Source organism: Camelus ferus, chromosome 15 (assembly GCF_009834535.1).
Source record: "Camelus ferus isolate YT-003-E chromosome 15, BCGSAC_Cfer_1.0, whole genome shotgun sequence".
Lineage (NCBI taxonomy): Eukaryota > Metazoa > Chordata > Mammalia > Artiodactyla > Camelidae > Camelus > Camelus ferus.
In genome coordinates this window covers 33334633-33361494 of record NC_045710.1, presented here as the reverse complement: position 1 = coordinate 33361494, position 26862 = coordinate 33334633, and the positions used below count along the sequence as shown (strand labels likewise).

Genomic DNA, 26862 nt, shown 5'->3' with positions numbered 1-26862 from the left:
CGGATGCGCTGTCTCCAGGCCACATCAGCTGTGATGGCGGCGGCCACATCAGCTGTGATGGCGGCTCCCACAGCACGGGTAGGGGGCACACGCTCAGTTATCCTTTCTCCGCTCCTTCCTCTCTCCCCTCCAAGTACCCTCCCCCACCTCCACGACTGCCCAGGCCGAGAGCCCTGTCTTCACAGAAGGTAGGTAAGATGGAGTCATGAAGCCTAGAACAGCACTTCGCATACTCACAGGTGCACTCGAGTCACTGGGGTTACTGTCAAAAGTGCATCTAATGGGTGGGTCTTGGGTGGGGCCTGGGATGCTGCGCTTCTAAGATGCCTGGTGCTGCTGGTTTTCAGATCACATGTAGAGAAGCAAGGAGTTAGGTTTTGTATTAAAGCTGAACATTTCAATCAACTGGGACACTTTTCAGGCTCCCAAACTTCCCTGGACACCATCTCAGATCAATTAAATTGAAATTTCTGAAATCAGGCCCTAGTCTTTGGTCTCATTCCCCACTCACTTTTTTTTTTTTTCTCTGTTAGTTTAGATAATTTGCAGGTCACCCAAGCAAAGCTTAGAAAGCTTAACTGACTTGCTTGCAATCACCTGCTAAAGTGGGATTAGAAACACCTGGCAGGGAAGTGGCGTTTAGCACCAAGATTGCTCCCTGTCCCTCTTGCAGATTTTAGCATCTCTGGGGCTCTAGCCGTGTCCCTGGGCTCAGGGTTGCAACCTATGTGATTCCATTTGAGGAGCAGGAAGGATTCGTCTATCTTTCTCTTCCTAAGTCTGCCTGAAATTTCACTCTTAGTGCATGTTTGGGCTACAGCTGAGTGTAATGTGGAGGCTCTGTTACCCTCCCTGTCTTCAGCATCATGGTGTGAGTGGGCTGACAGGAGAGACTTCCAGGGACACTGGGCTGTGTTCTGTCGGATCTGGGACTCAGGAGGGGAAGGGACTCTCGAGGCAGGCTTGCCTCCTCTCGCAGCTCTGCAGAGGGTGCCCAGCACAGATGGGTGTGCCCTTCTAAGTCCCCAGACAGGGCTGCTGCCCAAGTTGTGCAAGATCTTGGGGCCTCAGGGAGAGGCCAGGAGGAGGAAGGCCGAGCTGTTTCAGTCGTGTGTCCGGAGAAAACCATGCCCTTCCTGCTATGGTACGTGAGTGAGGCCTTCAGGCAGAGGTGCAGCCAGGGGCCAGACCCAGATTGGCCACAGCTGTGCTCCACCCAGTTGTCTCAAGCCGGACCATGATCCTGGCTCAGTGCTGGGGCAGGCTGTGGGAGCTGGGCCTAAGAAAGCAGGGTAGGAGAGACACAGTTATTTGCTTATTCAATATCCATCATTCCCTCTCCCCACACCCATATTATCAGAATTTTAATTTTGTTCACCCAGGCAAAAAACTTGCCACACCTCAGATGTCCTGAATCTAGGAGCAGCAACATGACCAATGAGATTTAAGCAGAAATCTTAAAGTGGGTCTTTCTGGAAAGCTTTTTAAAGATGGCCCCTTCCTTTCTCCCCCTCTGCTGACTTGGAGTTGATACCTGGAGCTGCAGCAGCCATCTTGAGATTATGAAGCTAGAAGCCATGGGGTGAGGAGGATAAATGCCATATGCTAAGGATGGTAGAACAGAAAGAAGCCTGGGTCCTCTATGGCTTCCTAGAGAAGTTTCACCAGTCATGGACTGCCTTACCTGGGGCGTCTCAGTATGTGCGAAACAGAAACCCCTGTTTGGTTAAGTCACTGTGGCTACATTTCTTTTATAGCTAAATGCAGTCTTCACACTAGGACCTCAGGGTGTTCCTGAATTGGACATGGGAAGATGAGGTCAAGGCAAGAATATGGTCCCCAGGAGGGGGTTGGGGGAAGGTCACTATCTCATTCTACAGTCTTCAGGGATTCCTTATTTCCCAAGGGATGAAGTTCATATTCCTCAGACCAACATTCAAGACTATAAAATTTGGTCCCAAATCAGTTTTCCAGGCCTGTTACCATTCACTGGAGCACTGATGAGCCTGCTCCTTCTGAATACAGATTATACACTACCACCTTGAGCTTAACTCAGGTGCATTCTCCCTCCTCCTTTCTACCTGTCCCAGGCTCACCTGCCCTTGTGGACTGCTCTTTGAAAAAGACTTCCTATCATCCTGGGCTCCAAGGACCTCTCCTTCTTTGATCTCAGTCATCACTGAGGTCTGTGTGCCTGATGGCTTCTTTATATTGTAATGCATATTAACCTCATCTCCCTAGCAGGCCTGTGAGAACCTCCAAGGCAGGATTTGGAAGCATAGAGAATTTGGGAGTGTAGAAGAATCGTGTGCTTTGGAGTCAGGCTTGAGATCTCACATGGTCTTGAATACGTCACTTAACCTCTCTGAGCCTCAGTATCCTTGTCTGTGAAATGGGAGTGATGCCCATGTCTACCTCCCGGGCCTCCATAAAGCATGTAGCACAGTGCCTGGCCCACTGGAGGTTCTCTAGAAGCGCTTGCAGTGTCGCCTTGCTGCCCTCCTGGTAACACTGGACTGTGCCTTTTCACTATCCTTTGCATCTCTATCCACTTTTGTTTCTCCTTTCCATCTGATTTTCTGCTTAGTATTTGAACCAGGAGACCTGTACCAAGTTTGGGGAGTGATCAGGAATCTTTCTCATTTTTGCCAAGGGCAGATCTTAGGCTACTGACTTCAGTCTTCCATCAGAGTAGGTAGGAGGGCTAGAGGGGAGATACCATGTCCACTGCTAAGGAGGCGAGATGAGATGCTAACTTAACTGCTCAAGGGAGTTTACTAGGTGTTTCTCTGAAGACATGTAAGGAAAATGGGTGTATTTAAGTTCAGTTGTACCTGGCAACAGACAATGAAGTAAATGGCCTTATAGTACCTTTTTTTTTTTTTTTAAACAAACCCACAATTCTGCTTGCTCTAACAAATTAAACGTCTGGGCCTTGATCTTTTTTTGATATCTTGATTGCCTCCGTCTTTGGCTTCAATCCCCACCTCAGACAGACCCAGATCCAGTAAGATGATTGTGAGAAGTGACCCTATAGCAAAAAAAAAAAAAAAAATTCTACCCTTGAAAGTTTAATGAGAAATGACAGTTTTATTACTTTCAAGTAAATACCTGTCACACAGCTCTAAATGCGGATGGATGCATTGAACTGGGTGGCGAATGAGAAGCCACCATGGACTGAAATGGCATAATAACATGCACTGACGCAGAAGTCCCAGGGCGGTCCTTTCATGTGTTCCTCTTAGCATCACTCAGCCGGCCCAACAAGACAGAAACGTACTCTTTTGTCCTTCTTAAAGCAGAGACTTATGTCTGGGAAGAGGAGGGGGCCATAAAGACTTGACTGATTGCACAGCTGTGTCCAGCCTCATTCAGTTTGCTGCTTAATCACTAAAGTCTCCCGCGCCAGCCATCATTCCTGGGCGGGGCTGGCGGGGTCAGGGCAGCCCGCCACCTGCTGGGGGTGGGGGCGCAGTGTGAGAGAAACCGTCAAGGGTAGCTGGCCCTGGGGGAGTTGAACCCCTTTCCCTGGTTACACACACTGGGCAGCTTCATTTTGTGCCTCCTGTGAGCCCTCTAGTGGCCAAAGGCTGTTCCTTTTGGTTGTTGCCTGTTTACCTGGAGGGTTGTGTATATTTCTACTGTAGACAACTGTTTATTTGCTGTGTGTGTGTGTGTGTGTGTGTGTGTGTGTGTGTGAGTGATCTGAGGGTTGGGCTGTGTGGTCTGTTGGGGTTTTTCTTCCCTCTTCCTACTTTTCCATTAGAACAGCAGGCCCAGATTTTGCCCTGCCCCGCCTCAACCAAGCATGCACTGCTCAGTGTTAAGGCTATCTGACAGGCCTGTCCCAGGCTCCTTGAAACTTCAGCATCTCTCTCCTTGAATTGCTGAGGGCAGGCTCAAAGTCTGCATGGTAGACTGTGTACAGTCCTCAGACCCAGGGCTAAATGGGCCCCTGCCAAGGGCCTGGGGATGCCATCCTGACACGTCTGCAGAGCTGGAAAGAGCTCGAGGAGTCTTGGCTCCTGTATTAATTCCTTGTTACTGTTGCTGCTGTAATAAATTATTACAAACATAGTGGCTTAAAGCAACTCAAATTTATTCTTTTACAGTTCTGGAGGTCAGAAGTTTAAAATGGGTTTGGCAGGGCTGCATTCTTCCTGGTGGCTCTGGGGAAGAACCCCCTTTCTTGGCTTTTCTAGTTTCTACAGGCTGCCTGCCTCCCTTGGCTCATGGCCCTGGACCTCTCCACCCTCTGCTTCCACGGCCAGCATATCTCCTCCCCTGCCTCTCACCCTCCTGCCTCCATCTTAGAAGACCCTTGTGATTACACCGTGCTCATCTGGATAAACCAGGATTCTCTCTTCATGTCAAGGCCCTTAGTTTAATCACACCTCAAAGTCTCTTTCACCATGGAAGATAACATATTCACAGGCTCTGGGGACTGGGACGTGGACATCTGTGGGGGGCCTTCCCCCAAGCCTACCACAGCTCCCTACATCTCAGAAAGATCTATGCAAGTGAGTAGATGTGGTGTATCCCAAGCCAGCCCAGTCATGGTGTGACTTCCATGATTCTGGAAGCGCTTTCTAAATCCCTTCTCCCCACAGATACCTCCCTAACTTGCTACCATCTAAAGCCCTCCTCTCGGGGAGTAGAGCATCTTGATCCATAGAAAGAACTCAGGCTCAGTTCAAGGCTTGAACATGTTTCTTCACACTGAGGTGTAAGTGGTTGACATCAAAACTTTCCTAACAGCAAGCCCTGATGGGAAGGATGCACATGTGGGGGGAGGAGGGTCCCAGTGACAGAGAGAGCAGAGGCACTTGGAAGTATGACCATAAAGTTTTAATCAAACAGAGCAAAATGGCCGCGATGCAGAACAGGTAGTGCTTGGAGAAGAGGAAGAAGACCATCTCCTTGGTGACGTAGATGATGTGTATGAAGATGAAGCAGTACAGGAACATGGCGAACTGGTTCTTGGGGAGCAGGAGGTCCTGGAAGCCTCCCGAGAACTGTGGGGGAGAGAAAAGAGTGCAAATGGCGAAACCGGGGCTTGGGTGCTAGGCTGGCCTGGGCTTCCATCCTGCTCCTGTCCCTTCCTGAATGTGACCTTGGACAGGCTGTCTTCCCCACCTAAGGAGAGGGTAATTGTGCCCCCTCACAAGATGACCAGGAGGAAGTGCCAGACAGGAAAGGAAAAATTCCCAAGCAGGGTCACTGGCACATAGCGGGAACTCATGAGTTTCACTTCTTGAGCCAGGTCCCATCCCTCCTGAGTCAGGCTGGCAGCAGTCTTCTCTGTACACTCCATGCAGCCTCTGAGTCCCGCATGGGGGCAGCCTCCCTCTGACTCTGAGATCCCCAGATCTGGGTGCCGGCTCTTAGGAGTGTTCTCTGGACAGTCTCCCCTAACACTCGATCTTGTTTTCTGGATGGTGGCACAATGAGTGAGGGCGATTCCTTGGGCATAAATGACTGTGTCTGTCTGTCTCTCTGTGTCCTTCCTGGCACACGTCAAACAGGGTCAGGCTGTGGTCTTTCAGCCCAGGGTTTGGTGTCTCCTGCGGGCAAGTAGTCAGAGACTGGTGATGGGGCCTCCCTAAACCCTCAGGGTCTTGGGCTTGGGGGAAGGCAGTTTGAACTGTCCGGCCAATTCTGTCTGTGTGTGGCTCTTTACCAGAATCTCTATAAAGCAGGTCGAACAGACCTCCATTTTAACTGTAGAAAGCATCATCCCTAAGCCAGGGAAAAGCTGATAGCACTATTCTAACCTGTAGTTAAGAAGGCATTACCCCACGGTTCATTTTTTAAAATATCTTTAAAACTCATGCCACATTTTTGCAAGCAGGCAGATGGCAGGGACTGCGATGCCCTAACCTGGCTAGAAACTCACAGTGGTATTTTTCAGTACAATGCCAGCTCTCTTCCCACCCGCCCAGAAAACAGAGGGTGGTGGGGAGCTTAAAATTCAAGTCAACTCTCCACTTTTCAGTAAATGCACAGGAAGTAAAACACTTCTGTAAACTATTTTTAAAGGCTGAGATTGGGAAACACTGTTGTTGAACCAAATATATAAAATGTGAGGACAACTAAATAAAGCTGAGTGGGGCAGAAAATGACTCCAGTGATGCCACCTCTGAAATGAAGAGCAAGGAATGTTGAAGACCAGAGGGAAGAAACCCAGTGTCCTGGTCCGAGAGGAGGGCTGGACAGATCTTGTGTTTCTCCGCACACCTGCTCTGGCTCTAGATCCCCTGACTTCCTGCCACCATTTGCGGTCTGCTTGCTAATGGATATTTATGGTTTTGATAACAAAATGTGCATTTGTGAAAACTTTTAGACTTTTCGAAACACTTTCGATGGTCTATTTTTTAACTTAATCAGAAGACAGAGAGCAGATAGGACTATATACCAAGGATTTCCATCTCCTCCAGCAAGGAGAAGGATTTTCAAACTAAAAAGCAGATATTTTGTGAGCAAGAAAAAAAAATTGTTGAGAAGCCAGCTTGTGTTCATTGAGAACATACCATGCAAAACTAACCTGATTTTCTTTAGGAAAAAAAATGGCCCAGTCAGTTGGGGAAATGCTATAGTGCAATATCTTAATTCTGGGAAACCATCTGACAGTGTGTCTCAGGACATTTTTCTGGACAAGGTAGAGAAATGTGAGCTGGAGAAAATGTAACTCAAGGGTGCTGATTAATGGAACATTGCTAACCTGTGGGGAGATCTTTTAGTGGTATTTACTTTAGGTCATATCCTCCTCAACAATTATAGCAATGACTTGGATAAAGACAGAAGGCAAGTTTCTCAGAACTGGGGATGACTCAGAGCTGGGAAGCATAGCTAATACATTACATCCTGATAAAACTGAAAAGTGATGAACGTAAGTTGTTGCATTTGGGTCAAGAAGTGAATTGCATGAGTACATAAAAATGGGAATATTTACTGAGTGCTTACCTAATGTGCCAGGCTCACTGCAAAGTGCCTTACGTGCATTCTTTCATTTAATCCTCACAACAACCCTATGAGGTAGGTACAGCCTTCTAGATGAGCAAACCGAGGCTCAGAGGATCAGTAATTTGCCCAACGTCACACAGTTTATACATGGTAGAGGCAGGATTTCAACCTAGGACTGTCTGATTTTAAAGCCCGGACAGTGCTGCTTTAAACAATAACATCTTTCATTATTTAGTACTTCTGATGGCCCAGCCACAGTGCTAAGCACTTCACATCCCATTTAATCACAAGCAGGCTTTCTTATGTCCATTTAGATCAGGGGAGAGTGGTCCATTTCTTGCCAAAAGAGGTCTGTTTTAGTTGACGGCAAGGCAGTGCGAGCCAACAGAGCAAATGCAGCCCTGATGAGGGGAGGAGGTGATGGGTCTATCAAAATCCCCAGCCAGACTGCCATGGGGGTTCTGGGGCTAGCCCTCAGTGTCCCAGTTTAAGAGATGCAGATGGAGTGTGGTGGAAATCGAGTTAAAGAGGAAACGTTAAAAGAGTTTTCCCTGAGAAGGAAAGTCATGGGCAGGTGAGTGGACAAAGTAGTCTGGGACCCCTCCTGGCGTCAACTCTCCTTAAAGAGTCAGATCTCAGCTTCACATGGAAGCTCTAAAGCAGTGAGCAGACCCTCCCACCGAGTCTCTGGACGTAGGGTGGGATGCAGCTGCGAAGCAGGTAAGGTCGGCTCCCCATGCAGGTCAGGGGTGGGCCCCTTCACCTCCAGGGCGGGACCTGCCACCTACCAGGCGGGGCGCCCCCTGCTGCTGCAGCTGCTCCATCACCTCCTCGTGCTGCCGCTGGCGCTCGTTCTCCTCGTGCACGTACTTGAGCCGCGTGAGCTCGAACTCCATGCGCATCTTCTCCAGCTCCATTTCAGCGTTGCTCTCGGGCCCTGGGGTCCCTGGGGCCGCCGCCGTGCCTGGGGCCGGGAGCAGCTCCGCGAGTTCAGGTCCATCTCCTGCCTGTCCCTTGGTGGTGGCGGGGCCGGCCTTGGAGGACAGTGACTTAGGCGGCCCTGGGCAGCCTCCGTCCTCACAAGTTTCTAGCTCCTCCAGGTAGTCGTAGGAGGAGTCGGGCTTCGGGGACTCTGCCTCCTGAGGGAAGAGGGTGGGAGGATGGGGGAAGTCAGCCATGGGCTGCCTGTACCCCACCCCACCAGCGCTCTGGTGGCTCCGGACACCACACACTTGGGGTACTTGAAAGAGTGTTGTGAATTGTGAGCATTGGGACTTGAGTTCTTGTTAGAAATGCACTTATGTGGAGTGATCAGGACCTGAGAATTAAGAAGGAGAGGGCGAAGGACACAGAGGAATGGTGCCCTAAAGATGCAGGGGGATGTGTTGGGGAGTTGAGTAGAAGTCATCTTCCTGGTGATTTTCAAATCATCACTGGAGGTAACTTCCTACCCCCCATTCTACTTTGAGACCAGAGACACCTAGTCCTCTGGGGCATACAGAGGGAGGATGAAACCCAGGGTCTGCACTGAGAGGCCTAAATACCTGGGGACCAACATTAGGGCCATGGGGGGGCCCAGGCCCATCTGCAGGAGGAGGAAAGGGCCCCACATGGAGAGGTAGATGGGCGAGACCAAAGCCACCTTTAAGTGACTTTACAATCTTACAGAGGGCTACCTGGTCACTGGTTATAGCTGGGTGCCAGGGTGGGGATGGGGTGCATGTCACCTGCTCTTCTTAGCAGCTCTCTAGAATCTCAGAGCACTCAGCTCCTATCCTGTGTCCCCAGAGTCCTCTTCCTCCCCCTGCTGGGACAGGCTAGGGCAGTGAGATGAGGCATCCTCCTTACCAAAGAGACCCTTGCCTTCCCTTCCGACATGGGATCATCAGGCACCATCTTGGGGAAGTTTGGGCAGCTTTCTCCTGCCCCCCGACCTTCCATCATCTCCCTGTCCTCTGACGCCATCCAGAAAACCACAGTGCTTGCCAGTTGGGGCCAAAGGATATCTTTTGAGGCACTAACATTTGGCCTCATCAGATTCCACAGCCCAGCCACCATCACAATCCCCTGTCCTCATAATAACCCACATTCTACCAGTTGCTAGGGCCCCTCTGGCAGAGGGTGTGACACCTCTCAGGTGCCATTATTCAGAACTACAGGATGGGCCTTTGCACCCACCCCTTCCCCACCAAGGACTGCTTTGAAAACTAGAATTCCACCACTTGAAATCTACTCTCTTGGATTCCTCTTTTAAATGCATCCTGGCTTGAGATGAGTCATAATTAGCTCCAAAAACCCTGTTATGGGCTGAATTATGTGCCCCCCAAATTTGTATCTTAGAATGTGACTTTTATTTAGAGATAGATTCTTACAGAGATGACATGAGGTAGCATAAGATGTTCCCATGGCCAAACTCAAAGCCAAAGTATGGGGAAATGTACTCCATCCCTTTAGTGGGAAGAACTGCAAAGACACAGGGTAAAAAGTGTGGATATGGGGCAATATAAACAGGGCCCATAAAGCAAATCATTGTCAAGAGTGTTGGTGTTGCTGCGGTCGGAGCCACTGGGGAAGGTTCTGTGGAAGAGGTAACATGAAGGGTGGCTGGGATCTGGGCAAGAGGGAAGGATCAGCATAAGCGAAGTCGACTAAAAATTATTGTCCATTTGTCTCTCCATTTGTGCTCTCTGTCCTTCTCCACCCCTGCCCTTTCCCTAGGAGCTGACCACAACAAAGCTGCATTATTTCATTAAGCAAAGCAGTATATTCCAAAGCAAAATATAGTCTAGGACTCTCATTTCCCCTGTCCCAAGGGAAGATCCTCACGCACCTGTCCTGACTCTGCAGGAGGCTGGGGAGATAGCTCTCATGAGCCTGGGGTTGGTTTGGCACTCCTGGCAACACAAAGAGTCACTCCCTCCCTCCACTGAGCCCAGGGAAAGGAGGGTACAGTAAGGCCATCTGAGGGAGCGAGGGTACCAGGATCACGTGGGAGCCCAATGGGGATTTGGGTGACTGGGCCCCGTGGGGACTGTGCTGCGTTCAGACCTGGTGTACCGTCACACGCTTTGCCATTCTTGTAACTTGGCTGGTTCTGGGGTTTCTGCTACTCTGTGTCCTCTCACTTTTAGCCAACATCCTTTCTCACCTCGTGATTTTCCCTATCTCATAGCTTTAGCCTGTGCAAAGTTTCTGCTTCCTCCCAGTTTCAGCTTATTCATGTCTTGAGCTTCTAACAGCCCTTCACAGCCCTGACTGCACTGCCCGTCTGTGTGCATTCAGTCTGTGTTCGTCCTAACTGTCTTAGTCACTCGTGATGTCCTAGTTGACTTTTCCAAGGATGGGAATCAGAATGACCTACTTTGTCTCTATTTGGGCAGAGCTTTTCATTCTAGCCACTGGGCAGCCCATGGACTGGGAAGGTGCCCAGCCCAGCTCAGTCGACAGTGGAGAAATGGAAGGATGGGGAGGTAGGGACATACAGGACAGTGGACAGCAGCCTTGGGCTGTTCCTAGGCAGAAGCTGTTGGGGGAGGGCCGTGGGGGTGGTCAGTTCCCTTTAGAAGGGGCATTGAGCACAAAGGGCACTGTATATTCATAGAGCAACATGTCAAGCGTCAGTTTGGCAAATAACTGGAGACACTTGCGTATTAGTACAGCACTCACAGACTTTCATTTACATGATCTCATTTGATTCTCAGAATACCCTATGAGGCAATTTAAAGCAGGTATAATTGTTGCTTCCTGACAAGCAGGGACCTGAGTCATACAGAGAGATGAAGTGGTTGGTATCTAAGGGCAAAAGACATTAGTGGTTGAGCTAGGACTCCCATCCCATCCTTGAGATTTCCCACCTCCTTCCCTGACATTTCTACATTAGACCATCAAGATGGTCTTTGGGGCTCCAAATCTCAGATGCAAGATGATATTTTTTTAGCTATCTTGTTAGCATTTTCTTAGCTTTTTAAACAATTATTTATTTATTTATTTATTTATTTATTTATTTATTTATTTATTTTTATTGGAGTATAGTCAGTTTACAATGTTGCATCAATTTCTGCTGTACAGCATACTGTTTCGGTCATATATATATATACGACATAAAATGATTTTTCCACCTCAGAAAAAAAAAGAAAGAAGTATGTACTTAGATGTTTATTACAACATTGTTTATAATAGCAAAAGACTGGGAAAAAGTTAAATTTCCACCAGAAGGGAGCTGGATAGTGCCATATTTATGTCAAGAATACTATGCAAATTTTTGAAAGAATAAGAGTAAAGGAAAACCAAGTAAGGTAGATGTGTCAGCACAAGTATGGAATGCCTTCCAAGCTATATTCAGTGGGAAAGCAAAAGCAGTGCTCTCATCTGTATTAAAATATGCAAGTATCTTTATTATCCTGGTGTATGCCTAGAGTTTGCCTGGAAGGACACATAAGAAACTGGTTTGTGATGGTTGCCTTTGAATTGGGAGAGTGGGGGGATTGGGGATTTGGGGGTAGGAGGGAGACATTCTTAACTGTATTGCATTTTTACACTTCGACTTTTCAAAAAACAATGTGCATATATTACATTTTCAATTAAATTTTTGGAAGAGAGGGTTTGCGCTGCATAGCTGAAGGAAGTTTAGGCTGTGTGACTTGTTCTGGTTGAGGACAGGCAGGCATCTTTAAGGCCCTGGGTCATACCCAACCTCCACATCGCCCCCCACCTCTGTGACCCCTCTCCAGTCTGCGGTTGTCTTTACGTCAACTAGGGACGGATATCTTACTGCTGAAATGCCCTCCTACCTTTCTGGCTGCCTCAGTGACAGACTGTTGTGACTCTGAGACACTTCAGCCTAGGTGTGCTGGAGCAGTTAGAGGATTATAATAGTAACAACAATGATAGCTTACAATTATTGGGCGCTAACCATGTACTGGTTATTAGGAATTTTTCAAGCATGATTTTATGTAATTTTTGAGAGCAATCATATGAGTTATTATTATCTTTGTCTTCATAGAAGTGGTAACTGAGTCTCCAAAAGGCTGTCACCTGTCCATAGTGACAAAGTTAGGATCAAGTGAAGCCAGGACTTAAGCACCAAAGCCCCTGTATGAAATCACTTCCTGCTGGGAACATTAAGAGCAGTTTCTGTTTTCCCGATGGAACTCTGGCGGAGATGGGGTATTCAGGAGGAAGAGGTGACACAAATGCTCAGAGGATTTTTCCAGACCAATCTGACTGAGGAGGGAGCAAGGGGCCGCTTGAGGACAGCCCCTCCAGGTCGTATGCAGGTCCGTGAAGGCATGTAAATGAGCCTCGTATCAGTCAGGGCCTAATCAGGAGACAGAAACCACACAGAGATTCCAACAGGGAAGATAGACTATAAAGAATTACTAACTAGTGACAGGGGATTGGCTACTTAGGGATAAAGAGAACTATAAATAATACAGGAATGCATTGGTTTTCTATATATAGCATCTTGTCATCTGCATCACAGTTTTACCTCTTCCCTTCCAATTTGTGTCCCTTTTATTTCTTTTCCTTGTCTCATTGCTGTGGCCAGGACTTCCAATACTATGTTGAACAGAAGTGGTGAGAATAGGCATCCTTGTTCCTAATTTTAGCAGCAAGTACAGTAATGCGTTTGAGAGAGGAGCCCCTTAGAGGCTGAGATTCATATTCCATTGGAGGGGGTGTGGCTGGAGCCACTGAACCATGTAAAAGTTCACTGAAGTCAAGGTCAAGCAGGTCAAGGCTGGCAAGCAGGAAACTGTCTCCTTGAGTGCCAAAAAAACCCACTGGGAAGCTGCCTAGAATTTGATGTTGAACTTGTCAGGAAGTCACTAGAGAAAACCTCAGCTGGAAAATGTGTTGGGACAAGCTGTGCCCCAAAGTGCCCCTGAAACCCTCTGGAGGTGAGGACCACTACATGTGCCAGCCTAGCATTGTGGGTGGAAGGAAAAAGGAAAGTGCACCAGAACCAGGAAGAAAACCCCCTTCTTACCTGGATGTCTCTCTATCATCATGAGCTGGGCAGAGAAATGCTTACAGAGCTTTGCTTCAGCATCAGGAGCCAGGCAGCTAAGGGTGGATTTGCAGCTAAGAGGCAATATACATTGATAACAACACAGAACGTTCGTTCCTACTAGGAATTCAGTTCCCTTTCAACACACCTGCCTCAGTGCCCTGGAGGTAGGTCTTGCCTTTTGAGGAGTTCACCCAAAACAACATTTCACAAGCCCCTTCCAGATTCATGACCATGTGCTGGATACTGAGGGGAATACCAGGGATCATCGTGCAGGTCTCACCTCCACGGAGTATATCGTCGAGCTGGAGAGAGGATGCTTCTTGATGTTCCCTCGGTACATCTGAGCTCTCCTGCCTTCCTGACTTTTTGCTGATAGTTTTCTCAGCCTACAAAACCCTCTCTCCTTTATCTCCACTCCGAAAGTCCCCTCCAGCCTTCAGGGCCCATCCCAGCTACTACAATCTGTGAAACTGTGTGCTTTGTGCCTCTCTGGCTGCTTTGTGTTAAATGATCTGGTGCTTACTTCATCCTCCTGGATCAGCAGCTGCACGAGGGCGGGGCACACGGCCTTGCTCACAGCGGGCGCCAGTGAAGGTCAGGTTAGCCGATGGCTCTGGTCAAACTGTGGCTCCCTTCTGGCTAGTGAGTGTGACATAGGCAGGCAGACCAGAGGGTCAAGGAGCTACACCTTCTGCTTTTTGTCCTGACCCCCTCCAAGCAGAAGCAGAGGCCTCACTTCCTAACCACTTTCCTGTTGGATCCTCTACTTTGGTGCAGGTGAATTAGCAGCAAATGAATTCCCACAGAGTTGGGTGTAAATCAAAGTCTTGTAAGTTTAAATCTATTTTAAATGGTTGGGAAGTCAGGTGATGGGTATGGGAACCTTGCTATTGAAAGGAATTTTGTGCATAATTTCATAAAGCTGCTTTCTCCCAATCTGTAAATCCAATGGCCATTCATACACTGGGCTTGTTAAAGCAAAGCCTGCCTGGGATGAAGCCTGAATACTGGTGCTGGTACACCCTAGCCGGTCGGAGCTCCTGATGGGAGGAATACTCCAATGAAGAGCTGGCTTAAGGATGAAATTCTGGACTGTCATCGGTGGGAGCTGGAAGGGGGCGTGGAGACCCTCCCGCCTGGGCCTCAGGGGCTCTCAGTAACAACTTCTGATTAACTCCTTTTGGGCCACCCAGCAGAGTGCAGTGGAAAATGTTCTGCACCAAGTATAGGGGTCCTGGGGTCCTGGCCCAGGCTTTGCCATTAGCTAAGCCAAGACCTTGGCAAGTCATTGGAACCCTTTAGGGGTGCAGACTCTGCATGTAAAAACGGAGGGGGGCAGTGAAGCCCTGCTTCATACAGACGTGTTGCCTTTGCTCCCACCTTACAACAGGTGGGTGTGGAGCCAGGTGGTGCACCTGCTATTAGAGCTGCCTCCAGCTGGCCTTCTAGAATATTCTAAATGAAGTAATGGGACAGTGCTGAAATCGCCCTCAAAAAAGCCTCCTTGAACGTCTCATCCGACGCTTTTTTCATTTCATGTAAGTTAACATAAAAGAAACTTATTCCCATAAAGAACTTTACTCTCCATCGTCCCCTCCACAGATATAAAGGGGAGGGTGAAGCAGTTTTGGTGGACACTGCCCCCTTGTGGTCCAGCTTGTCCTCACCGGGAGGCTGTCAGTCTAGGGATTTTTCCTGAGGTTCCTGCCCCTGATCATTGGCAAAATAATCAAGTCACCCCGGAAAAGCTAAATCCATAAGACCTCTGGGAAGAGTTCCAGCTCCAGAGCATGCCTAGTGGCATCCCAAATCTGCAGAGCTGGCTTTGTGGAGTCTTGTGTGCCAGCAAGAGGTTAAGGTAGGGAGGAATGTCATAAACAGAAATACCCAGCAGCTGAGCCCAGACAGACCCACAGGAATGAGACCAGCAGTGGAAGGAGCGATAAGGGCCCTAGCCTTCGGGACCTCCAGTGGGAAGCCATCCATCGGCAGCCGACCCAGCAGGCAGAGGGAGGGGGGCCCCTGGAGGTTCCTCTGGCAGGAGAACTGTGACAGCAAGCATCTGGCTTTGTCCTGGGCCCTGGGGTACAGCGTCCAGTCCTTGAAGGTGTGAAGGCTACAGGGCTGCGGGCTCCGAAGTGGAATGACAGAATTCTAAGTCGGTAGGAAGGGCATATCCGCCAGGGAATTAACTTTGGGCTTAGAGATTCAGGTGATGGGGAAGGGCTAAGCACTCCGGTCTTGGAACTGGCTTAGTTTCCAGAACGGGGGGCTGGGTTAGAGCAGGCCTGGGCCTGAGTCTGACCTGTGCCTGCAAATGCTATGTAATCCCACAGTGATTAGAGGCCGCCAGGTAGATGGAAGTCTCTGGAGGGAGACGAACCAATGGGAAAGGATGAAGGGCATCTAGCTCTCGTGAGGGGCTGTTGCTTCAGGCCAATGTTCAGATTTTCACAGGATTCCAGGAAAGACCTGGGCTTGGCAGATTCTGAGTGAGCTGACCTGGTATTTCTTCTCTGTTGGTCCCGACAGGGCCCCTGCCTCCCACGTCAGTCAGCTCATGCACCTGCTCCAAGCCTCAGAGTAACTTCCCAGCCAAGAAAACGAAGGTGCTACCAGAACTGCCACCTGAGAGGGGTCCCATCTACTGACCCCCACAATGTGGTAGTGGCTGACTTTGCATCTAAATATACAGGAGGACCAGCTAAATACGTGTTCAGATAAACAATAAATCATGTTTTAGTATCAGTATGTCTCATGAGGTATGCCAGCCCTCTTGGGAAGATGCCTGAGAGGTGTGGGGTGCCTCTAGGAACAGGCGAACACAGAACTCTACCGAAGAACTACCCTAGGGCCTTGGCATCATGCCCCGAGGCCAACACAGCCAGTTACCTGGGCCAGGGCTCCACCGGCACTGCCCTATTTAACTCCCCTCAGCAGGGATTGTTATTATCATCCCTGTTCATGTGTGAAGAACCTGTGGCTCAGAGAAGTTAAGCCATTTGCCCACGTCACACAGCTGTTAAGTAGCAAAGTTGAGATTCAAACCCAGGTTTCTTTTATTCTGAAATCTGGTGTTTTCCTTCCTTTTGGCCATTCTTACTGTCAGTCCCACACCTGTGGGCTGAACCAATGGCCCTGCAGCACCCTATAAGTCGTCTTCAAAAAGAACCAATAACCCTTCACCCCTCCCCCTTCTCTAGACTCTCCAAGGTTCCCACCAGGTTCAACACCCTCCAAGGTTCCCAGTGACCCGTGTTCTGCTAACAATGTTGCTGGCCACTACGGAGAGGGAAGGAAGTGGTGGGAGTTTTTGATTGGACAAGATTTATCTGACCCTTCCCTGCCTCCCTTTTTGCTGCTCACCAGCAGTCAAATGTCACCTTCTCTGTTCCCCTTGGACCATTTCCCCTTTTTGCCCCAAGCAGAATTCCTCTTTTGGGGCCTTATGACACATGGTATACCCTCTCATGGCACTGTGACATGGAAATGTTACCACTGGCTCACATGTTTCGGGACATCTGGACTTACCAGACTTTTAACTTAATTTTTTAGAGAAATTTTAGATTCATACAAAAAGGCTTTCTTTTAGATCAGGACTGTGTGATTCATCTGTCCCCCAATACCTAGCATGGCATCCAGTTCATATCTGGTGCCCAACTACATACTTGTGGAAGACACACTGGAAATGATTGAGAAACAACAACTACAAAGAAATATATCATTAAATGCATCTTTGCTGTAGAAGATGAAACCAATGACTGGTCTCTTGGCATTCAAGAGCAGTGTTTTTTAGAATATGAAAATAAATATATGTATGTATATGCATGACTGGGACATTGTGCTGTACAGCAGAAATCGACACATTGTAACTGACTATACTTCAATAAAAAGAGTAGTTTTTTTTTTATGGCTCTCTCCTTGTTGATTTTCTTTTTCTTTCTTTCTTTTTTAACCTTTACTTTTTTTTTAAACTGAAGTTTAGTTGGTTTACAATATTGTATTAATTCCTTGTGTTAAAAAAACATAATGCCATTTTCAGCAACATGGATGAACCTGGAGATTGTCATACTAAGTGAAGTAAGCCAGAAAGAGAAAGAAAAATACCGTATGATATCCCCTGGTTTATTTTCAGGTTTGCCCCAGAATCCTCTGCCCAAGGAGAATCCTCTCCCGGCAGCAGTACCACCTCCGTCCAGAAGATGGCGGGCGAGGCCAGCAGGAGAGCGTCGCGCAGCCGGAGCCAGGCCTGCGCAGGTGACCCCTTGGTGCGAAAGATGAGGGCACCTGAAGCCTATTTGCAGACCCTATAAATGCGCATGGGCGATAAGAACTGGTTTTCCGGTAGGTTCTCGGGTTGATTCCTGTGGAAAGGAGCCTCTTAGAGAGAATGTTTTTGGGGGAGACGTGGCAGCAGGTGGTGCAGGGGCTGCTCCTCAACTCCCCACCTCTTTGAGTAGTGTGTCTAGAAAGCACTGTGGAAAATGAACTTCATATAAAGCAGACACAACCCTCAAACTCTCCATGACTCGGGCCGGCATCCTTTTTGCCTCTTGAAACTCGTTTGCTGTGGAAATCGCCCCCAGCTCCGTGGCCACCGCCCCAGCTGAGTGGAAGCGTCTCTGGGGTCACATCCCCCTTCTCACAGGTCTGCACACTCCGGACAGGTAAGGAAAGAGCTCCTGACTTGAGCTGACTGGAAAGTGGTGAGGGCTGAACAAAACGGCCTGGGGAATTTCCAGCACAATGGGAACTTGCCAGATAGCTCTTTTGCAGGGGTAATGAGAGCTGCCCACATTTTCTCCTCAGAGTCAGCCATGATGGCTAAAGTAAGGCCAGCCACCCCTGGCCCTGGCCCTGCCCCTGCCCCAGGGGGCACAGGTGTGACTGTGGGAAGAAGGGAAACCTCTCCCTAATCGTGGGCTAGAACAGATTTTAAGGCTGCGGTCACCCCCACCCCCATTTTCCTTCTGACCTAAATCTTCCCCGAAGCTGAGCCGGGCTGCGGGCCAGGGTGTCAGCTGTGGACAAAAGCGCCCTGTTCGAAAGGCCTGGCTACTGTGTTTTCCTCCACAGTCCAACAAACCGTGTGTCGAACCCCCACCAAGTCAATGTGATAACACAGAAATATGCCGAAGTGGCAGTTGCCTCAGGCCTGCCTCTCAGGAAACCAGAAACGCTGCCCTCTCGTGTTTTCACCCCAAGGCAGCGGGGTTGTTAATGTGAAGTGTCCGCACCTCTGAGCCCAGGCCTGGCCCATCACGTGTGCTGGAAGCTTCCCCAAGCCAAGCTTGCCCTATTTTTTTCTGGCAAAAAAATAGGGGGGGGGGGCGACCATTAGTCCCTGCTTCTCCCCTACCCCCACCCCCTACAACCCTGGCTGTTTCTTCTCCCCTCCCCCACCGCGCCTCCTCCTTCCAGCCCCCTGGCTCCTCTGCCTCTGGGGCTGCAGGGATCAAGGGAGAGGGCTGGGCTGGGCTGGGCTGGAGACCAAGGCGAGCTCTGCTGAAACTCCCCATTGCTGTGCAAGCTGGGGAAAATGGAGATCTGCTCCTGCAAAACAGGGGTAATGCCGCATGCCCTGTCTCCCTTGCCATGGGTCTGCAGGCTGTGTTCACGTAATGGTGCAGATGACCAACTGGATGCTCCGTCAAGCTGGGCAGGGCTCTCAGGGGCCTTGGGAGGTGGAAGGAGGAGAGTTGAAAGGATGAGAGGGATTTAGACGTGTTCACATTATGGGGGAGGGAGTGCCAGGTTGGGGAAGTGCTGGGAACAATGGCACAATGACAGGAACCCATGGAACATTTCCTAGGAACAGGGGGGACGTCATTCTGGCTCAATCAAAAGCCGTGTGTGTGTGTGTATGTGTATGTGTGTGTATGTGTGTGTGTGTGTACACATACATGCGAATGTGCCCACAGTGGGGAAACAATTCTGGAAACTTGGTGTGCAGCCCCATTATGTGCAGCCTTGGAGTCCCCGCTCACTGCTTTGGGGAGCGTTGCAAGTTGATGAGCGAGGATCACGTGCAGAGGAGCCTGAGGAAGGTGCATGCGGTTTGGGTGTGAGAGGGGTTGGAGAGACCAAGGTGGGGGGCCATTTAGGAGAGCCCTGTGAATTCTGGGCCAGAGAGGATGGTATGGGAGATCCAGGTGGCCTCTGGGGAGGTGGGGGAAGATGCAAAAGCCATGATGCAGGAAGGAGCGACAGGGCTTGACCGAGTTCGGGCCTCAGAGATGGGGAGGATGGCGGGACCGTGGGGGAAATGGGCAAGGCCATAGAGGAAAGCCAGGTGATGGGCGAGCACGCAGCTTTGAAGGTGTTCCACCTGATTTCACTTGACTGACTAATTTAGGTTTGGCCAAATACCAGCAGTCGCAGCTGAGAAGGAAGGAGACCGCCCACAGTGGACGGGGCTCCTCCTTACTCTGGGTCTTTCAGAATACACTCTCCCCCTGGACCCTGAATCCTGACTCAGCCTCTAGCCCCCGTCAGTGTAAGGAACAGGGCCTGTGGGCCTGGCTCTCTGCCTCCATCAGACCTCAGCCTGGGTAGAAAGACCCCTGGGCTTCACTTCACCAGAGTCCGGTGTCCCTCTCCCTGCAGAACCAGGATTCGGCTGTTTTTGCTGCATAGGTAGACAGCTTTGCCACATTTGGCGGGCTCTCTTTTGGGAGCAGAGACCAGGACTTCTGCTTAAGAAACGGGGAAAGAAACCACAAAAGAGGTCACTCCCTTTCTGGAAGGGCAAAAGGCAGCAGGAGGCATTTTGTTCTCAGCTCAGGCCCTTTCAGACAGCTGCTCGTACGTACGATGGATGGAGACGTTTATTTGCCACAGTTTTCTTGGAATCACTAATCTCTAGTAAGTGCTCAGCACCCTGCGGGAGAACACTGCTAGCATTGTGAGGTGTGCATTTTAATTCTAAGGGAGTTGCAGATGCAGGACAAGACATTGATTGAATATAGACCTGGCAGGAGAAGTCAGGTATAAGAACCCACACGAAGGAGCTGGGTGGGGGAGGGAGGGCCCAGCTCTGCAGCTAATGAGTCCTTTCCTTCCTCCAAACCTCAGTCTTCTCACCTGTCAAGTGAAGGTGCTGGCCTGGAGGACCTCCAAATTCCTTTTGTACCCTGACATTCTGCTATTTATTTTGTGTCATGGTCCCAGCCTGGACCTGGGTTCTGTGGGCAGTGGTGGAGAAAAATGCACAGACTTTGCCATCTGGAAAAGGCCACCTCAAAATTGGCCAGCCCAGGCCTCTCAATAGCTCTTGAATCCGTCTTGATCAGCCAAACACAATTCTGGTCTTGTGGGCCAGTGTCAGACTTCACTTTGTCCACAGTTTGGCTCCTCCCAAAAGCCAGTTATAAGAAGATCTTTTATGACAGATGGTCAAAGACTACTTTTCAAACATTTTTAAAAGAATTAAACCCTCTTCTTCAAAGTGAATTTTATGTGGACTTGAGATAAGACAGATGAAACTCTGGTTGTTCTGGTAGAGGGGACTGAGAGTCCCCAGGCTCCTCCTGGGACCCAAAGGCTCCAAGGAACACAGGTTTTTGTTGTTGTTTTTGTATGTTTGTTTGTTTTTATATATTTTTATTGAAGTATTATTGAAGTCAGTTTACAATGTGCCAATTTCTGGTGTATAGCACAATGCTTTGGTCATATTGGAAGGTGCATATATTTGCTTTCATATTCTTTTTCACCATAAGTTACTACAAGATATTGAATATAGTTCCCTGTGCTATACAGTATAAACTTGTTTATCTATTTTATGTATATTAATATCTGCAAATCTCGAACTCTGAATTTATCCCTTCCCAGCCCCTTCCCCCACACCCTGTAACCATAAGTTTGTTTTCTATGTCTGTGAGTTTATTTCTGTTTTGTAAAAAAGTTCATTTGTCTTTTTTATATTCCACACATAAGTGGTATCATATGGTATTTTTTTCTCTTTCTGGTTTACTTCACTTAGAATGATGATCTCTGGGTCCATCCATGTTGCTGCAAATGACATTATTTTAGTCTTTTTTATGGCGGAGTAGTATTCCATTGTGTAAATATACCACAGCTTCTTTATCCAGTCGTCTGTTGATGGGTGTTTAGGTTGCTTCCATGTCTTGGCTATTGTAAATTGTGCTGCTATGAAGGTGCAGGTATCTTTCTGAATTAACATTCCCTCCAGGTATATGCCCAGGAGTGGGATGGCTGGATCATATGGTGAGTCTATTTTTAGTCTTTTGAGGAATGTCCATACTGTTTTCCATAATGGCTGCACCAAACTACATTCCCACCAGCAGTGTAGGGGGGACTCCCTTTTCTCCACACCCCTTCCAGCATTTATTGTTTGTGGACTTTTGAATGATGGCCATCCTGACCGGTGTTAGGTGATACCTCATTGTAGTTTTGATCTGTATTTCTTTGCTAATTAGTGATACTGAGCATTTTTTCATGTACTTATTGGCCATTTGTATGTCTTCACTGGAGAATTGCTTGTTTAGGTCCTCTGCCCATTTTTGGATTGGGTTGTTTGCTTTTTTCTTATTAAGTTGTATGAGCTGTTTGTATATTCTGGAAAATAAGCCTTTGTCAGTTGCATCATTTGCAAATATTTTCTCCCATTCTGTAGATTGTCTTTTTGTTTTGCTTATGGTTTCCTTTGCTGTGCAAAACCTTGTAAGTTTAATTAGATCCCATTTGTTTATTTTTGCTTTTATTTCTATTGCCTTGGTAGACTGCCCTAGGAGAACATTGCTGAGATTTATGTCAGAGAATGTTTTGCCTATGTTTTCTTCTAGGAGATTTGTAGTGTCTTGTTTTATGTTTAAGTCTTTAAAACATTTTAAGTTTATTTTTGTGTATGGTGTGAAAGAGTATTCCAACTTCATCGATTTACATGCAACTGTCCAGTTTTCCCAACACCATTTGCTGAAAAGACTGTCTTTACTCCATTGTATGTTTTTACCTCCTTTGTCAAAGATTAATTGACCAACAAGGAGCACAGTTTGAAAGTGACCAACCTAAGGGTCAGACAGTCTAATGACAGCTCTGGGGACAAGTGAGTTCCCTGCTTCCATGTCCATATTTTGCCTTTGCGTTTTAGCAAAAGTGACTTAAGAATCAGTGCATGAATGCCTCTTGTGTATCTGCTGTGAAACGTTCGTTAAAGACACTGTACGTCACATCACAGCATCCTCAATGGAATGCCCCCATGTAAGAAATTTATTTCAGCAGTTCATTTTAGGAAAAACTTTCCCTAGGAACCAAGATGTCCTTCAGCTTTTGTTCTAAAACAAGCAACCAACCAACAAGCAAACACTGTGTCTCCCTGAGAGGAACTTTTCCATAATAAGATGTGTGTGTCCCTCAGTGCAACCCCTCCTTGTGTGGGGTGTGGGGTGCCATGGGTTGGCACATGGTATCCGTTTCAGACTCCTATGTGTTTTCCTGTGCCTCACAGTCTGGAAAGCTAAAAGCATCATTTCCCAGAGTCCCTTGTTCCTTGGATTCTGGATTTAAATTAACTTCCACCACTAGATGCACTAACACAGTATCTGGAGGTGGAAGTGAGGGAGATCATCTTCATGCTGTACTAGGTCTTGAGACCAGCACGATTCTGGGTGTGGATGTTTCTGCAGTGTTGACTCCATGTCTAGTTGCTAGCTCCTTGGGTGTCGTGGCACAGCGGTGGGGTGGCAGTGCCTCCCACATTTTGAATCTGGAGTCGTGGCAGTGTGCTCTTGATTTCAGTGATTCTGTGTGTTGAGATTTCTTCTCTGCTGTCCTGATGATGGCAGAAGTGGTAACTCCCCTGGTGAGCAAGTTAGGTGGCAGGTTCTGATTGCCATTTTTGATGGCCCAACCTAGGGCCGCCTTCTCCTACTCTTTCCACAACCCATTCTGTAAGCACTGAATTCCATTTGTTATAGCACTTTTGCTTAATAAGCAACAGTGGATTCTATTTCTCGTACTTGAACCCTGACTAATGCTCCGCAGTTACCAGGATGCTTAGATCCAAGTCATGTTGCTTTTTGTTATAGCATGAAGAATCTTTGAGCCTCAATTTCCATATCTGTAGCTCCCTGGTAGTAGTAATCTCATTATATTGTATTGTAATCATTGCCTTGTATCTCTCACTGTTGGTTCCTGTCTCCCTCTATGGCTAACATCTGTCTGAGGTTTTACAGGGAGGTCAACAGGGAGCATTTAGTATAATTACAAGACCACAGGGTCATTGCTATGGTTGAGGCATGTACAAAATGTGGCCAGAGAATAGGGGGAGTGCTCTGGGTTGCTTGGGGAATTGGACAAGGCTTTAGAAGAATGTGGCACCTAAACTTTGAAGAACAAGATATCTAAAGGGAGAGAGGCAGGGGCAGGACTTCACCAGCAGAGGGAAACACATGTGCAAAGGCTTGGAGGCATGAGCAGGCATGCACGTTCAGGGCAGACTGCAAGTGTGAGTTCAGGACAGAGTGGCCCGTGGGAGGGCAGGGCAGTAGCTGGAGAGGAGGCAGACATGTTAGGACCCAGGATCCCTACCTGTAGGGAGTTGAGATTTTCCCACATAGATGGCTGAGGGGCAGGGAAGCAACCTGAGTAACCACACTGACCACCTGGAGGAAGGGCTGGGGAGACTGGAAGGCGAGATTAGACATAGATGGTGAGCAGCCTGTGATGGCAGTTCAAATAAGATGATTAGAGGTGGGGTTGGAAACAAGGGTACTGGAGATTGAGCAGATGTGGAAGGTGAGAGAGAGTTGGAGTGATTTAGGATGGCCCCCAGGTTTCTGGTTTGGACAATTGGATGAGTGGTATTCACAGAGGAAGGGAACTTGGGAAAAGGTTTGGACACATTGAATTTCATGTTATTTGCTAACCAGCCAATTACACTGGCCAGAAGCATGAGAGAGGTCTGTCTGAAGGTGTATATTTTATATCAGTCAGTGTTCAGGTGGCCATTGAAACCTTGAGTGGATACCTTGCTTAGGGACTACATGAAGACTAGGGAGGAGGGAAGACTGAGGATAGAGCTGGGAGGACCATAGCTATTTAAAGGAAGAGAAACCTGTAAACAGGCTGGTAGGAGCAGCAAGAGATGCAGAAGAAAAATTAGAGGAGAGAGGTTCAAGGGAGAGGCACTGGTCCACGGTGTCAGAATTGCAGGAATGTCCAAAAGGCTGAGGACTGGAAAGTTTCCTTTGGGTCACTGGTGACCTTGGTAATTTGATTCACTTTCAACAAATATATATTTAATGCTACTATATGCCAGGCACTGTAATTAGAATTTGGAATATATCAGTAGATAATTCCATCTTAGTGAGGAGAGACAGCTAATAAAGAACAAACATAACAAGTGTAGTTACAGCATGCTAGAAGGTGCTAAGTGCTATAAATAAAACAGTCAAACGTATTAAGCGGAAAATCAGAAATGCTGGGCAGGGGTTGCAATTTTAAATATGGTGGTCAGAAAGTTACATGTGAGAAGGGACTTGAATGTGGTGAGAAGCTGACCCTGTGACTATCTGGGGAAAAGCATTTCAGGCAAAAGGGATGGCCAGTGAAAGGGCCTCAAGGTGGAATGTGCCAGGCATGTTCCAGGAATAGCAAGGAAGCCAGTGTGGCTAGAGGCAAGGGAGGGAAGGAGAATAGTAGGGGATAACATCAAGGAGGTAAGGAGGGGAGTGGAAGCACTGGAAGGGCTTTAACTTTGGGTAGCAACTCGACTGTTTTGAGCCAAGGAATGGCATGATATAACGTATGCTTTAAAAAGATTATTCTGGCTACTGCATTGGTGGTAGACTGTAGGAGGGGAGGGGAGCAGTAGAGACACCTGCTTAGTAGTAATCCAGGCAAGAGGTGATGATATTTTGAGTCAGGATGGTGGTGCTGGAGGTGGTCAAACAACAGAATTCCTGATGGATTGGGCTATGGAGTATGAGAGAAAGAAAAGGATTGTTTTGAATTTCCATCCATTCCGTGGAATTCATGGATTCCATGAATCTAGTTGCACGAGAAACTGGAAGGATGGCATTACCTTCAACTAAGTTGGTCAGGATTGTGGGTGAAGAAGGTTTGGGTTCAGAGATCAGAAGTTTAGTTTTGGACACACTGAGTTTGAGCTGTCTGTGAGACATCTGAATGTAGAGGTTGATTAGGCATTTTCAGTGGCATGCCAGATTGTCCATTTTGGGGAGTGGACTGGAGGTAGACTAAACTATAGATACATGTCCTAGAAGCTTGGCTTTAGAGGAAAGCTTGTACTATATGGTGGAAGTGAGGGGATGGATGGGTTGAAAGAGAATATTTTTAAAAAGAAGAAGCATAAGCTTGTTTACAGGAAGAAGTAAAGAATCCAGTAGGAATCCTTAGTTGATGATTGACAGAAGAGGAGAAACTGTTACTGATGGAGCTAAGTCCTTTAGGAAGCCAGTGGCAATGGATACAGCTGAACATCCAGAATGTCTTTTCTTCTGAGGAAGGGTAATGCTAAAGGCAGATGTAGGTAGATTTCTAGGTAGTGGCGATGGAGGGGCAGGAAGTTGAGAGATTTTAATTTGCATTTCTCTAAAATAAGAGTTAGGGTCAACTAAGAGAAGAAGGAGTTGCGCTGGGAACTTGAGGAAAAACATGGAAGTTAGAAACTTGAGAGGAGTGGGAGAGCCGTGGAGGACCTACTGAAAGTGATGAGGCTGTAGTGGATGCTGCGAATTTGTGGGGTGCCGTTCTTCATCGTAGTGAGATTTTTTCTCCAGCAGTCCTAAAAGTAACCCTGGTACAGAAGGTGGATATTTCAATTAATCCAGGTTTAGGAGTGTATGGGGGGATGTGATAGAAAGACAAGCAGAGCTGAGGTGGTTGACAAGAGAACAATGGAAGTGAAACTCTGTAGGGTCTTGGCTAGATGGGGAAGGAAGTGACGTTGGGAGATGCTGACAGATACGGAGAACCAGGTAGAGTCAGGATGAGGTCAGAGTAGGTGTACTGGGAGGACTGAGTGAGAGCTGGAGGGATCGGAGGTTGTGATCTGAGAGTGGGGTATTAAGACTGTAAGGATGAAGCGGTTCTGGGTGGTTGTAGTATAGGAGATGGGACCAAGGGGATGTGCAGCTCAATAGGGAAAGGAGGTGAAGGTCCCTGAAGCTCAAAAGGTTAAGGACCTGGAGACTGGGATGTTAGATATCATTTACGTGGATGCGAAATTCCCCTGAGGTGATGCGGGGAGTTGGGGTAAAAAGGAAGTCTGCATCTGGGTGATAAACTCCTCAATCTAAGCTGGGGAGAATTCACGCAGTTTCTAATGAATCATGATAATGAGGAGTCAGGGACAATGTGATGGTTGGTTTAGCCACCAAGGAGGGAGGAGATTTTGCCCAAAAGCTGAAGAGGAATGGCCTGATAAGTTCCTTCCTCATTCTGAGATTCCTCTGCATATTTTTTGCACCTCTGTGACTACCTGTACTTCATTTGGCTTCCTTCTATGACTGACCTTTTTCAGTTTCTTTCTTTTAAAATAGTGTTAGGTTGTTGAGGACAGGGATCATGTATTCTCATATTGGAGGTACTTAGTAAATGTTGATTTAAAAATGGAAAATTGGCCAGATTGTGACTTGGGTGGGGTATGTTACCTGAAACAAAATGTGTGAGAGCTTCATCTTTCCTCCATCAATGTGTGTTTTCAACATGAACATCCCACCCTCTAAATTCAAGGTCAGGGTGGCTGGCCTGAATGAAAGATAAAAGACATGTGAGATTCCCATATGTGTCACCTCCCAGGACCTCAGGTCTGGAAGTGTCTCTGAAACCTGAGTGTGCCCAGGCTCCTGGTGTCCTGACAACTGATGGGGAAACACAAGGAACTGGAAAATATGCCAAGCCCA

General features: G+C 47.9%; 2 protein-coding genes across 10 annotated transcripts in view; one reads left to right on the top strand and one right to left on the bottom strand.

Moving 5' to 3' along the window:
- The window catches only part of ATP6V1E2 (ATPase H+ transporting V1 subunit E2), a 125283-nt gene that overhangs the window by 39940 nt on the left and 58481 nt on the right, over positions 1-26862 (top strand). For 4 of the 8 annotated variants that reach the window (XR_004326305.1, XR_004326306.1, XR_004326307.1 and 1 more), the window contains one exon: positions 15509-15721. The gene's annotated coding sequence lies outside the window, so the exon portion shown is untranslated. Of the gene's footprint in view, positions 1-14366; positions 14515-15508; positions 15722-17111; positions 17644-26862 lie in introns of those variants that run through there. The other 4 variants (XR_004326304.1, XR_004326302.1, XR_004326309.1 and 1 more) reach the window with 2 other exon arrangements.
- TMEM247 (transmembrane protein 247) lies at positions 4081-10353 on the bottom strand. 2 transcript variants are annotated; one of them, XM_032497448.1, is made up of 3 exons: positions 8812-10353; positions 7752-8108; positions 4081-5015 (listed from the first exon to the last, which is right to left on the bottom strand). In XM_032497448.1, exons 1-3 carry the CDS (start codon positions 9019-9021, stop codon positions 4752-4754), a joined length of 831 nt encoding a protein of 276 aa, XP_032353339.1. In that variant the 5' UTR covers positions 9022-10353; the 3' UTR covers positions 4081-4751. The 2 variants fall into 2 exon arrangements, with proteins under 2 accessions (XP_032353339.1, XP_032353340.1); XM_032497449.1 differs by having other exon boundaries at positions 7752-8102.

Excerpts from the sequence above, each read along its gene's own strand:
- TMEM247 (XM_032497448.1), bottom strand. The coding sequence starts at position 9,021 with ATGGTGGCTGGGCTGTGGAATCTGATGAGGCCAAATGTTAGTGCCTCA. Across the intron at positions 8,109-8,811 it reads GGAAGGCAAGGGTCTCTTTG|CCTCAGGAGGCAGAGTCCCC; the intron begins GTAAGGAGGATG and ends CCCACCCTCTTC. Across the intron at positions 5,016-7,751 it reads AGCAGGGGGCGCCCCGCCTG|TTCTCGGGAGGCTTCCAGGA; the intron begins GTAGGTGGCAGG and ends TCTCCCCCACAG.